The 15453-nt window shown below is 46.8% G+C and overlaps 1 protein-coding gene across 1 annotated transcript in view; it reads right to left on the bottom strand.

The window, feature by feature from the left end:
• LOC131936599 (noelin-3-like) overlaps window positions 1-15453 on the bottom strand; it is a 55481-nt gene that overhangs the window by 19080 nt on the left and 20948 nt on the right. The window contains exon 2 of the mRNA XM_059293657.1: window positions 5057-5856. Within this exon, the coding sequence (XP_059149640.1) occupies window positions 5057-5528 (472 nt within the window). The 5' untranslated portion in view covers window positions 5529-5856. The remainder of the gene's footprint in view (window positions 1-5056; window positions 5857-15453) is intronic.

Raw genomic sequence — 15453 nt, 5'->3', positions numbered from 1 at the left:
CCGTTATTAAAAAAAAAAACTTTTAAAATATTGAAAAAGATGAAAAATAAAAATTTTAAAATCGAAATAAAATAATAGGTAAAAAAAAAAGCTAACAAAATAGAGTAAAAAAAATTGAGACACTTTTCGTTTTTTAGTTGTTTACTGCAACACGTCTGGGAGTATAAACCATCATGGCAGTCAAATTTTTGTTGATATTCTGGACAAATTAAGCTCATTAATGTTTTTGTGCTGTTTAGTTAATTGACGCTAATGAACACGCGAAATATAATTTTTAATTGCTATATTTTCATTCATTTTCCTACACCTACAAGAAAACTCCTAAATCGTTTTATCATTATTTCAAACATTATTTATTTGAAGAATTTTAGCTATTATCAGTTACATCACGAAGAAATTCAAACATTATATAGATATACACGTTTTTTTATCGTATTTTGTATGAACGGATTGAAAGACGATTTATTGGGAGGCTATATTTTTAACACTTTACCAACCCCATAGACAAAAATAAAATTAAAGTTGCAACTGACAGTACATCGGAGCTATTAATGACAGTTACCTAACTAATTACTGGAACATTCTGAAAGGAGAAAAAAAAAAACCTTCTTGTTTAGGTTTATTTTAACAGCTTGTGTGGAAAAGTGGGGAAAGTATGGCGAAAAATACAAGACCAGCGAAAATTTAGTTACAAATGTTATAAAGTAGCATTTAGGTTCTATTATATTTTGTGAAGTTTAAGTTCCGTTAAGTTTAGGGATAACAAAAATAGCGTTAAGAGTGTAATGAGTTAGTTAATTAAAGTGAATGAAAGAGCCAAGCATTAACAGTGAATTAGTAAACAAAGTGAAGCTCCTCCGGCTAATTTCTACAACCTACACTGAGCTTACACCTCTACCACCATCTTCCGTAAGCTCAAGTCTGCTGCTCTTAAATGTAGATACACTTGGTAAACCTGTTTATTTCTGTGCATTATCTTTTGTATGTTATTAAATTATATTCGCCATGTATAAATACACTTTCTTTTTAACAAAATCACGTATAAAAAAACTGTTGGCATTTTGGGAGCTGAATGGATTAATGGCATTTCAATTAATCTCAAAGAAGAATATTTCTTTGAGATTCGAGCAATTTGACATACGAGCAAATATTACAGAGCGAATTAAACTCGTATCTCGAGGTACTACAGTTTATATCTCTGGTGCTTATAACCTCCGACAGCACACCATTCTGGTGAACGGGGCACATCAGCACACAGAAACCCGTGCCAGAGAAACGGTTTGAATGCGATGCTGAATTAACTTTTTTAAAACCATGAGATAACAGCAAATTGATGCATTAGCAGCATTTTTATATTTGATTTACTGGCCAGTTTCATGCGCTATAGAAATTATTAGACATCGATACATACATCTACATTATGATAGCGTGAGGGCACTTTTGGGGAAAAATTTACATGTTGACCCAGGTCTTTGGGGATATATATATATATATATATATATATATATATATATATATATATATATATATATATATATATATATATCCCTTGAGAAAAATAATGAAATATGCATAGACAGAGCTGTTGTAAGTTAGATAACCCGACTTTGCTCTGAAAAAAATCAACTCACTTCTAAATGACACGAAGTACAGGTTGTTGACATGCAATGGAGCACGACTTAAGCATGGAGCCCGATAAGCATGGAGCCCGACTTAAGCAAGGAGCCCGACTTAAGCATGGGGCCCGACTTAAGCAAGGAGCCCGACTTAAGCATGGAGCCCGACAAGCATGGAGCACGACAAGCATGGAGCCCGACTTAAGCATGGAGCCCGACATGCCGTGGTGAGCACCGTTTTTTGTCTACATGCACGTCAGTTGCCTTTAAAAATCAATTTTCGAAATCCGTAGAGTGTTGTCCGACATGGGGGGGGGGGGGGTTGATGTGGGGTCTATAGAGGGACGGGGTGGAGGGGAGGGGTTGATGTGGGGTCTATAGGGGTGGGGGGGTCTGTCGAGTATAATAGAAACATAGAGGCGAGACATACTGAATGGAACGATTTTGCATTTGTGTCTGTCTAAAAGTTTTTACATGGGTCAAGGTTAATTGGTGTAATTAATTAATTAGCGAGTGGAATCCATTGCAAGACGGTTGAAGGGTAGGTGGAAGGGAAAAAAATGGCTATTAACACACAAACACAAACACACACATACACACACACATACACACACAAACACATACAGACACACACACACATACACACATACACACATACACACAAACACACACACACACACATATATATATATATATATAGGCCTATATATATATATATATATATATTATATATATATATATATATATATATATATATATATATATATATATATATATATATATATATATATATATATATATATATATATATATATTTGAAGCAAGTCTTTAGAAAAAAATAGACTGTTGAAGTAACCACATAGAGCGACACGTCTTCATTTTTAAAAAAATACATTTTTTTAAAGGTGATCTTGACCTGATGCGTAGCATGGAAATCAAACAATATCAAATTTATTCACATTTGAAAGAAACCTTTCAAATAAAGTTGTTTCCATTCATGAACACGATTAATTTATTTTGCAAATATGTCATCGTGTCTAAATAAAATTCAAACTACTTCCACTACATTAAACGTTACATTTTTAAATGAACAGCAAAAAAAATGGTCTTCTATTTAATTTGATTTTAAAACGTTGTGGAAAAAAAAGGGGGGGGGGGGTCCAGCTTCTTCAGTAGTGAAGTCACAAACTTTAGAATTAAACGGCTGTCAGTGTCAAGTGGACTGCCCTGTTGGCCAGGGAGGGCACTGACACCTCTCTGAAGGTCAAGGACGTCTTGGTGAGATTGTTAACGACCCCTAGCGAGAAATTGTATTTTTTTATGGCCCGGTAAAGTTAGATAACTCGTTGCCAGATTTTTTGTTTGGGCTTGGGTTAGACAGGAATCTTTTATGGAAAAGTTGAGGACTCCAATGTCACATGTTTGATAACATATTTTTATAACACGTGACTTAGGCATTGATAAAAATAAATTTTGGTACATCTGAACTTCGGTATTTATTTAAAATTAAAATAATTTAAAAAATATTTTGGTACATCTGAAATTCGGCAGTTAATTTGAAAAATATTTTGGTACATCTTCTTCTTCTTCTTCTTCTTCGCTCGTTCTTAATTTTATTGTTGGAAGGGATTCCCTCCAACGCAAATAAATATTACGTGTCAACTTGTTATGTGCTATACGGGACATTGATTACTATTTCAGCCTTTTATTTTTAGATTTGCTTCCATAGCCTTTGTCCAAACAAGAACAAACTACAAGGCAGCAGTTGTTTGATTTTGGAGATATCTCTCCTAAAGGATTGTGGCTGTCCCCAGCTAACGAACCTCATCTACCCTGGAGTTCGAACGCGAGACTTTTCGGTTCAGCAACCATGAGCTTTACCGACTTGACCACGCCGACTACTTTGTATATCAGAAATTCGCCATTTAATGGAGAAAAAAGGTCACATCTAAACTCTTACATTTAATAAATCAGACGTGCTATTTGTAAGTCGTGATCTATTATATTTAGTACGAGCCGACCCGCTGCGTATCATACGCCGCTATTTAGTTGTTTTTTTTTCTACTTTTCAGTAATTTATAATGTGTGAATTCGACAGTACCAATGCTGCCACTGAAAATATTTGCGTAAAAACACTACCCCCCCCCCCTTACGTGAAAGCAGCCTCCTCTTGGTTACCTCCTCTAAGTTTAAAATCGTTTCAAACTAAATTATCTGCCCCTAATAGCCGTCACCAAACCCGTCTCTATGATTGTAAAATGTAAACAGCGTGAGCACAGTTCACCAGACAATGTGAGGGTGGTAGTGATAGTGATAGAGAGAAAGAGAGGGGACTGCAAGGAGGCGCTTGCAGCTTGTTTTCTAACTGATCCCAGAAGAGAATTATATATATATAGATTATAGACTAGGTCTGTTCATAATTTTTTATTGACCCTGGACTTACGTATTGAAGATAAATAAGACTTAACATGTCTGATAAAATCATGACCTTGTGTTTGATATGGGATAGACAAGCCAATGTTGTAGTCATGAAAAACTCACGAGCTGTTTTTTTTTCGTTGAATGGCCTCACTTTATCAGCTGAGATGATCTCTGATATTTTAAAGCCACTTCTTGTACGTTCGCATGGAAAAGTTGCATAGGTGAGTTTTTTTTTTAAAAAAGTAATTTATTTTTTTGCAACAACATCACCTTTTTCTAATCTTAAAAGAGGTAAGGGTTATCTATCTCACACCTGTGGTCCGTGTGGGATTAGGTCAGGTGATCTAGGGGAATGGTGGCGAAATGGTGGGGGCGGGGAATAGGCAACCACGTGACACACTTGTGAAAAATTGTATAAATTCATGGATATGAGGGGGGGGGGGGGAGAACAAAATAAGGTGTGTGGATTCTAAAATTATATCAATATGGGAGGGAGGTGGCAAGGTTGGGCCTGGATGAGAGTGTCGAGATGAAGGTAGGAGAGGTAGGGGCTAGAGCTCAGGTTCAGAGTTCATACGGAGAGAGCTTTATACGGAGAGAGCTTTATACGGAGAGAGCTTTATACGGACAGAGCTTTATACAGAGCTTTAGACGGAGAGAGCTCTAGACGGAGAGAGCTTTAGACGGAGAGAGCTTTATACAGAGCTTTAGACGGAGAGAGCTCTAGACGGAGAGAGCTCTAGACGGAGAGAGCTCTAGACGGAGAGAGCTTTAGACGGAGAGAGCTTTAGACGGAGAGAGCTTTATACAGAGCTTTAGACGGAGAGAGCTCTAGACGGAGAGAGCTCTAGACGGAGAGAGCTTTAGACGGAGAGAGCTTTATACGGATACATATTTACAAGGACATAGCTTTAAATGGATATATCTTTATACGAAGAGAGCTATACACGGACGGAAGTTTACAAGGCTACAGCTTTACAAGGCTACACCTTTACAATCACCAGAGCTGTGAGACTGACCTGAAGCCGAGTTGGTGATGCTCTTGAGCTGGTCAGTGTCCTGCTTGAGCTTGAGGTCCCCCTCCGACAGGTGGCCGGAAATGTTCCGGATCGAGTCGGCGTACAGGCTGAAGCTCCGCCTGGCAAACTGCAGCTGCTGCGTCACGTTGGCCAGGGCCGCGTCGAACATCTGCCGGCCGAAGATCTCCTCCCTCTGCCTGGAATGTGTGTGTCGGCCACCCTCTGGGGCGGTCAGCTTCCCCAGGGCGGTCACGTGTCTCTTGTAGTCGTCGCCCGTTTTCGAACTCTCGTCCCCTTGGAGGAGGGCTTTGTCCGCGTAGACGTTGATGACGGACGGTGAGCCGACGCACTTGACCTTGATGATGTTTTTGAGCATGACGAGCTCGTACGTGCAGTTGTTCTGATCGGAGGTCAAGGCCGGGGTGAAGAGGGTTAGAGCCAGGAGAATACCGAAGGTCAGGTATGACGTCATGGTTGATGGAAGCGAGACTGTTTAGGCCTTTCAGCAAGGAGCCAAGCACTCTAGTAGATGGAAAGAACTCAGAATAGAGGTACAGAAGCTACAGTAGACAAGCAAACGCTTGATTACGGCTTTCAACTTTTTTCACTGATATCTTAGCACTATCTGACTGGTGGTAAGTAAGGCCGTAGTAATAGTTTCCTGGGCAACTCTGCTGCAACTACCGCGGGTGTGTTTTCATCCAATGTCGCCCTGATCCAAGAAAAAACTTTGCTCGAAGACATTCATCCTGGAGACGTCTGCGGTGGAACTTGCTGGCAGAAGATTCTTTGAAACCTGCCTGTATAGGTAAAAACAAAAAGTTGCAATTTTAGAAATACAAACAAGAATAATACTCTAAAAGCGAAACGACTGTGCTACACATAAAAACACAGACTAGGTGTGTTACAAACCAGGTGTGTTACAGATAAGGTGTGTTGAAGGCTAGGTGTGTTACAGGTCAAGTGTGTTACAAACTAGCTGTGATATAGGTCAGTTGTGTTATTGAACACCTGTATAACAGACCAGGTACATTGCTTGTAAAGACTCAGAATATATGAGTGCCACCGGTCAAGTCACGTACCATTGCTCCAACCAATCAAGCAAACCCACACAGGTGTTAGACCGGAACTCCAAAAGACCAGGTGGGTTGTCGACCAGGTGTGCCACAGTCCAGGTGTGCCACAGTCCAGGTGTGTAACAGACCAGGTGTGTAACATCGGTCAAGTAGCTCGCCAGGTGAGTGAAGACGTGAGAAACCAAATCTCCTTCATCCAAAAGTGCTCGTTTTTAGAGTTCACAAGATCAAATCATGAAACAGAAACACTTTGTCCCACTATGCTTGGAGAAGATTTCCACACTGCGCTTTCAGAGTTATTCACTGTGTTGCTAGGCAACATCTCGTGGTCAGTAGCAACCAGGTAATAGTTCAAGCAGTGCTAAATCAGACTCTGAGTTCACTCAGCTAAAATTGTGTTGAGTCAAAAGCAAAAGCGACAGGAAACAGGGAGCCTTGTTGGGATCAACACTAAGGTAAATATAAAAACGTGTCAGCTTAGCGTTATAACGTTGCTGTTTCCAGTTGATTTTAATCTGTCCTGTTGTTGGCAAGTTAATAGGTTAAAATAAAGGTAGTAAATTTGGAATTCTGCATTTCTAGTGATTTGTATTTGTTATTAAACTCGTTATGTTAATCATCCAAGTCTGACCTAAAAGCCGGCACTGACGTACGGCTGACCTAAGAACCGGCACTGACGTACAGCGAACCTTATATCCGGCACTGCCGTACGGCTGACCTAAAAGCCGGCACTGCCGTACGACTGACCTAAGAACCGGCACTGACGTACAGCGAACCTTATATCCGGCACTGCCGTACGGCTAGACTAAGAACAAGCACTCCTTTACGACTGACCTAAAGACCGGCAGTGTCGTACGATTAAACTAAGAACCGGCACTGCCGTACGGCTGACCTAAAGACCGGCACTGCCGTACGACTGACGTAAGAAGCCATCACGCCGTAACCGGCATCAGCTCACGGCTGACTCAACTCATAGATCTCAAAAAGACGGGAGAGTTAGGTTTTAAGTTAATAAAATCTGACAAACGCCGATAAAATTAAATTTGGGGGAAAAAAATACTTCTCCCCCCCCCCCTTCTACACAACCTCTTCTAGAAAAACCAACAGCGACAGTTTTGTTTTCAAACGATAGAGAAAAAAAAAACAACGTTTTCAGACAGAGAGGAGTACTCACACCAGATTTAATCACTCACACTTCCACCGTGCTCCACCGTGCTCCACCGGAATGTAGCCACCCTCAGCCAATTTGGTCAAGTGAAAAGAGGAGTATCCTGCCACATCACCACCTCACCAATCAATAATTAATCCGCCATTTGTATCTCTCACAGCTGTGTCACTCATCCCCCACCCTCACCCCTACCCAACCACACACACACATACACACGCACACTCACATACACACACACGCACACCTCTTCAAACACAAATCTCCCTCAATTTTTTTTCAGCTTTTATCCCGTTAACTTATAAACGAACTCCTATTACGAAAACCAAAATCCAGATTTTTTTTCCAGCGGCGTTTAAAAAAAAAAAAAAACCCAATCTGGTGTGATGGTCAGTTAATGAAGTGAACACGACAGGGGCTGACCAGTGGTCAGTGACTACATTATTAACATGATGTACTTTAAGTACTCTCGGCAGGAAAGCAATTTGGATGATCAATTCTATTTTTAGTTTAGCTAAACCTTGTCTTGCCGTCAAATTGTTGATACGTGGGATAGACCAATAAGAGATGACGTTACAATAGTTCCTGATAGGCTAAAATATTTTAAAGCCAAAATTGCCGAAACTTTCAAAAACTCAAAAATTTGAAATAATGTAATTGGAAAAATGTTCAATATTTAAAGCTTAAAAAGGCTGAAGTATGGGTTGACCTAAAATCTGAAAATTTAGAAGCCAAAAAAGCTGAAATATTTATAAGCCATAATAAAAAGTTGAAATATTAGAAAACTCAAAAGGGTTCATCCATATATGACGTCACGCTTTTTGGACGATTTTTACCTCCCCCTCCCCTCCTTCACACGTCGTCACAAAAAGCCAGACCCCCCCCCCCTTAAATGACGTCACACCTCAGCCTACAAGCCCCCTCAAAATTGCTGTTGAATTTTTCTTAAAACATCGATTATTTTTCCAAAATGTGGTCAGAACTCTTGTCAACATAGAGTATTTTGATCAATTCCTATTACAATTTATTAAAACCGTTTTCTAAAACGCGAAATAACGGCTAAATCTCGTTTTCTAACATTGCTTTTTTATAATGCAAAAAAGTGACGTCACGCCATCTGAACCCCCACCCCCCCCCCCCCCCCATCCCCCTCATCATACACCGTCACAAAATTGCGGATCCCCCCTTCCCACTACAAGTGTGACGTCATTTATGGACGACCCCAAAGCTCCTAACCCGGAACCAGAAAGACACGAAACATTTGAAACCCGCAGGATTTAAACAAAGAAATCGAAAACAAAAGTACAGCAGACTTGTCAAATCCGCCATGTTCCCTCGACAACCTGTCTCTCACAACAATCGTTACGTCACCTGCCCCACGGGACAGGCTCGACCGTTGGAGGTCACGAGGTCACGGTAGCAACCAATTCCACAACAGGGTAAGGATGATTTCAATAACCCACACGTGTTACTATTTTTGTTCTAGAAAGAAAAAAATTAGTGACCCTTTTATAGACTATTTTAATCAGTTAAGTTAAATCATAGGCAGGGTTCATGGACCAACTAATTTCAAGGGAAGTAACTAACATCAGCTGGAGTAGTTACCTAACTTTACCATCACCGACTACAGGTATTTATGGAGAGGTGCCAAACATTTATAGTGAGGGGAAATAACTACCAAACATTTATAGTGAAGGGATATAACTACCAAACATTTATAGTGAGGGGAAATAACTACCAAACATTTATAGTGGGGGGGGGGGATAACTACCAAACATTTATCGTGAGGGGAAATAACTACCAAACATTTATAGTGGGGGGATAACTACCAAACATTTATCGTGAGGGGGGATAACTACCAAACATTTATCGTGAGGGGAAATAACTACCAAACATTTATCGTGAGGGGAAATAACTACCAAACATTCATCGTGAGGGGAATTAACTACCAAACATGTATAGTGGGGGGGGGGATAACTACCAAACATTTATCTTGAGGGGAAATAACTACCAAACATTAATCAACAGATGAAGTAGCAACGTTCTAGTTACTATCAGGCCAAAGTACTGACCACTCCCTGCGGTTGTAATGAAGTAGCTATCGAACAGCTCTCGGCCTGTAATGGCAAATGTAATGGTAGCCATACAACAGATTCTTGCCGTCAAACCGACTCTAGCCGTCCAACTGACACTAGCCGTCCAACCAACTCTAGCCGTCCAACTTACACTAGCCGTCCAACCGTCTCTAGCCGTCCATTTACACTAGCCGTCCAACTTACTCTAGACGCCCAACTTATTCTAGCCGTCCAACTTACACTAGCCGTCCAACTTATTCTAGCCGTCCAACTTACTGTAGCCGTCTAACTTACTCTAGCCGTCCAACTTACTGTAACCGTCCATTTACTCTAGACGCCCAACTTACTCTAGCCGTCCAACTTACTCTAGCCGTCCATTTACTCTAGCCGTCCAACTTACTCTAGACGCCCAACTTATTCTAGCCGTCCAATTTACACTAGCCATCCAACTTACTCTAGCCGTCCAACTTACTCTAGCCGTCCATTTACTCTAGCTTCCATTTACTCTAGCCGTCCAACTTACTCAAGTCGTCCAACAGAAACTAGCCGTCCAACCGACGTTAGCCGTCCAACTGTATACAATCATCCAACCGACTCACCTTTAATAACCGCGGACTAATTAAATGACAAAAGTTGGTAAAAACTGCATAAATTACTGGCGAAGTCCCCTGTCCTAATATTGATCATTTATTGATGAAGCCAGTGTCCAGTTACACCACTGACCACCACTGACCGGCACTGACCGCCAGGGTAAACACCGGTGCCAGACCAGGAAGTGATCAACGAAAATAGTTCCTTATAGACAGGGGAGGGTGGGGGTGTGACCGGAGTGGTGTATGGACAGGACAGGCTGGGGATGGTGTGGCCGGAGTGATGTATGGACAGGACAGGCTGGTGTGGCCGGAGTGATGTATGGACAGGACAGGATGGTGTGGCCGGAGTGGTGTATGGACAGGACAGGATGGTGTGGCCGGAGTGATGTATGGACAGGACAGGACAGGATGGTGTGGCCGGAGTGATGTATGGACAGGACAGGACAGGATGGTGTGGCCGGAGTGATGTATGGACAGGACAGGATGGTGTGGCCGGAGTGATGTATGGACAGGACAGGCTGGGGATGGTGTGGCCGGTGTGATGTATGGACAGGACAGGCTGGTGTGGCCGGAGTGATGTATGGACAGGACAGGATGGTGTGGCCGGAGTGATGTATGGACAGGACAGGATGGTGTGGCCGGAGTGATGTATGGACAGGACAGGCTGGGGATGGTGTGGCCGGAGTGGTGTATGGACAGGACAGGCTGGTGTGGCCGGAGTGATGTATGGACAGGACAGGATGGTGTGGCCGGAGTGATGTATGGACAGGACAGGCTGGGGATGGTGTGGCCGGAGTGATGTATGGACAGGACAGGATGGTGTGGCCGGAGTGATGTATGGACAGGACAGGATGGTGTGGCCGGAGTGATGTATGGACAGGACAGGACAGGATGGTGTGGCCGGAGTGATGTATGGACAGGACAGGCTGGGGATGGTGTGGCCGGAGTGATGTATGAACAGGACAGGATTGTGTGGCCGGAGTGATGTATGGACAGGACAGGATGGGGATGGTGTGGCCGGAGTGATGTATGGACAGGACAGGATGGTGTGGCCGGAGTGATGTATGGACAGGACAGGATGGGGATGGTGTGGCCGGAGTGATGTATGGACAGGACAGGCTGGGGATGGTGTGGCCGGAGTGATGTATGGACAGGACAGGATGGTGTGGCCGGAGTGATGTATGGACAGGACAGGATGGTGTGGCCGGAGTGATGTATGGACAGGACAGGACAGGATGGTGTGGCCGGAGTGATGTATGGACAGGACAGGCTGGGGATGGTGTGGCCGGAGTGATGTATGAACAGGACAGGATTGTGTGGCCGGAGTGATGTATGGACAGGACAGGATGGGGATGGTGTGGCCGGAGTGATGTATGGACAGGACAGGATGGTGTGGCCGGAGTGATGTATGGACAGGACAGGATGGGGATGGTGTGGCCGGAGTGATGTATGGACAGGACAGGCTGGGGATGGTGTGGCCGGAGTGATGTATGGACAGGACAGGATGGTGTGGCCGGAGTGGTGTATGGACAGGACAGGCTGGGGGTGGTGTGGCCGGAGTGATGTATGGACAGGACAGGATGGTGTGGCCGGAGTGATGTATGGACAGGACAGGATGGTGTGGCCGGAGTGATGTATGGACAGGACAGGATGGTGTGGCCGGAGTGGTGTATGGACAGGACAGGATGGTGTGGCCGGAGTGATGTATGGACAGGACAGGCTGGTGTGGCCGGAGTGGTGTATGGACAGGACAGGCTGGGGGTGGTGTGGCCGGAGTGATGTATGGACAGGACAGGATGGTGTGGCCGGAGTGATGTATGGACAGGACGGGCTGGGGGGGGTGTGGCCGGTGTGATGTATGGACAGGACAGGATGGTGTGGCCGGTGTGATGTATGGACAGGACAGGATGGTGTGGCCGGAGTGATGTATGGACAGGACAGGATGGTGTGGCCGGAGTGACGTTTGGACAGGACAGGATGGTGTGGCCGGTGGGATGTATGGACAGGACAGGATGGTGTGGCCGGAGTGATGTATGGACAGGACAGGCTGGTGTGGCCGGAGTGATGTATGGACAGGACAGGATGGTGTGGCCGGTGTGATGTATGGACAGGACAGGATGGTGTGGCCGGAGTGATGTATGGACAGGACAGGCTGGTGTGGCCGGAGTGATGTATGGACAGGACAGGATGGTGTGGCCGGAGTGACGTATGGACAGGACAGGCTGGGGATGGTGTGGCCGGAGTGATGTATGGACAGGGCAGGATGGTGTGGCCGGAGTGATGTATGGACAGGACAGGATGGTGTGGCCGGAGTGACGTATGGACAGGACAGGCTGGGGATGGTGTGGCCGGAGTGATGTATGGACAGGGCAGGATGGTGTGGCCGGAGTGATGTATGGACAGGACAGGCTGGGGATGGTGTGGCCGGAGTGATGTATGGACAGGGCAGGATGGTGTGGCCGGTGTGATGTATGGACAGGACAGGCTGGGGATGGTGTGGCCGGAGTGATGTATGGACAGGGCAGGATGGTGTGGCCGGAGTGATGTATGGACAGGACAGGCTGGGGATGGTGTGGCCGGAGTGATGTATGGACAGGACAGGCTGGGGATGGTATGGCCGGAGTGATGTATGGACAGGACAGGACAGGATGGTGTGGCCGGAGTGATGTATGGACAGGACAGGATGGTGTGGCCGGAGTGATGTATGGACAGGACAGGATGGTGTGGCCGGAGTGATGTATGGACAGGACAGGCTGGGGATGGTGTGGCCGGAGTGATGTATGGACAAGACAGGCTGGGGATGGTGTGGCCGGAGTGATGTATGGACAGGACAGGCTGGGGGTGGTGTGGCCGGAGTGGTGTATGGACAGGACAGGATAGGCTGGGGGTGGTGTGGCCGGAGTGGTGTATGGACAGGACAGGACAGGCTGGGGGTGGTGTGGCCGGAGTGATGTATGGACAGGACAGGCTGGGGATGGTGTGGCCGGAGTGATGTATGGACAGGACAGGCTGGGGGTGGTGTGGCCGGAGTGGTGTATGGACAGGACAGGATAGGCTGGGGGTGGTGTGGCCGGAGTGGTGTATGGACAGGACAGGACAGGCTGGGGGTGGTGTGGCCGGAGTGATGTATGGACAGGACAGGCTGGGGATGGTGTGGCCGGAGTGATGTATGGACAGGACAGGATGGTGTGGCCGGAGTGATGTATGGACAGGACAGGACAGGCTGGGGATGGTGTGGCCGGAGTGATGTATGGACAGGACAGGGTGGTGTGGCCGGTGTGATGTATGGACAGGACAGGATGGGGATGGTGTGGCCGGAGTGATGTATGGACAGGACAGGATGGTGTGGCCGGAGTGATGTATGGACAGGACAGGCTGGGGATGGTGTGGCCGGAGTGATGTATGGACAGGACAGGCTGGGGATGGTGTGGCCGGTGTGATGTATGGACAGGACAGGATGGTGTGGTCGGAGTGATGTATGGACAGGACAGGATGGTGTGGCCGGAGTGATGTATGGACAGGACAGGATGGTGTGGCCGGAGTGATGTATGGACAGGACAGGCTGGGGATGGTGTGGCCGGTGTGATGTATGGACAGGACAGGCTGGGGATGGTGTGGCCGGAGTGATGTATGGACAGGACAGGATGGTGTGGCCGGAGTGATGTATGGACAGGACAGGATTGTGTGGCCGGAGTGGTGTATGGACAGGACAGGCTGGTGGCCGGAGTGATGTATGGACAGGACAGGATGGTGTGGCCGGAGTGATGTATGGACAGGACAGGATGGTGTGGCCGGAGTGATGTATGGACAGGACAGGCTGGGGATGGTGTGGCCGGAGTGATGTATGGACAGGACAGGATGGTGTGGCCGGAGTGATGTATGGACAGGACAGGCTGGGGATGGTGTGGCCGGAGTGATGTATGGACAGGACAGGATGGTGTGGCCGGAGTGATGTATGGACAGGACAGGATGGTGTGGCCGGAGTGATGTATGGACAGGACAGGCTGGGGATGGTGTGGTCGGAGTGATGTATGGACAGGACAGGATGGTGTGGTCGGAGTGATGTATGGACAGGACAGGATGGTGTGGCCGGAGTGATGTATGGACAGGACAGGATGGTGTGGCCGGAGTGGTGTATGGACAGGACAGGATGGTGTGGCCGGAGTGATGTATGGACAGGCTGGGGATGGTGTGGCCGGAGTGATGTATGGACAGGACAGGATGGTGTGGCCGGAGTGATGTATGGACAGGACAGGACAGGCTGGGGATGGTGTGGCCGGAGTGATGTATGGACAGGACAGGATGGTGTGGCCGGAAGTGATGTATGGACAGGACAGGATGGTGTGGCCGGGGTGATGTATGGACAGGACAGGCTGGGGATGGTGTGGCCGGGTTGATGTATGGACAGGACAGGCTGGTGTGGCCGGGGTGATGTATGGACAGGACAGGCTGGGGATGGTGTGGCCGGTGTGATGTATGGACAGGACAGGCTGGTGTGGCCGGGTTGATGTATGGACAGGACAGGCTGGGGATGGTGTGGCCGGGGTGATGTATGGACAGGACAGGATAGTGTGGCCGGAAGTGATGTATGGACAGGACAGGATGGTGTGGCCGGGGTGATGTATGGACAGGACAGGCTGGGGATGGTGTGGCCGGGGTGATGTATGGACAGGACAGGATAGTGTGGCCGGAGTGATGTATGGACAGGACAGGCTGGGGATGGTGTGGCCGGAGTGATGTATGGACAGGACAGGATGGTGTGGCCGGAGTGATGTATGGACAGGACAGGATAGGCTGGGGATGGTGTGGCCGGAGTGATGTATGGACAGGACAGGATGGGGATGGTGTGGCCGGAGTGATGTATGGACAGGACAGGATGGTGTGGCCGGTGTGATGTATGGACAGGACAGGATGGGAATGGTGTGGCCGGAGTGATGTATGGACAGGACAGGATGGTGTGGCCGGAGTGATGTATGGACAGGATGGGGATGGTGTGGTCGGAGTGATGTATGGACAGGACAGGATGGGGATGGTGTGGCCGGAGTGATGTATGGACAGGACAGGATGGTGTGGCCGGTGTGATGTATGGACAGGACAGGATGGGGATGGTGTGGCCGGAGTGATGTATGGACAGGACAGGATGGTGTGGCCGGAGTGGTGTATGGACAGGACAGGATGGTGTGGCCGGAGTGACAAATTAGACGGGGCTGGACACCGGCTTAGCTGTCGAGACAGGTCACTGTGTTCACGGTGACCTTGAGATGGCTGAAGTGTGCTCACGATGACCCTTGACTCGGCTGAGCTAGACATGCCTATCACGTGACTGAACTGAACAAAGACGTCCATATTGTGGAAGGGGTGGGGAGGGTTTCGTGCTTTTTCTTGCCCGCGTGTAAATAGACAATTGCGTTGCTGTTAATAAAGAGTTTCGAGTTCGAAACCGACGGGGGGGGGGGGGGGTATTAAATCAAGATGCTTGATGTTAAGG

This window comes from Physella acuta, unplaced genomic scaffold (assembly GCF_028476545.2).
Source record: "Physella acuta isolate Inbredline_101_S28 unplaced genomic scaffold, ASM2847654v3 ptg000181l, whole genome shotgun sequence".
NCBI lineage: Eukaryota > Metazoa > Mollusca > Gastropoda > Physidae > Physella > Physella acuta.
Note: the sequence above shows the minus strand (reverse complement) of the source record. Positions and strands in the feature narration are given on the sequence as shown.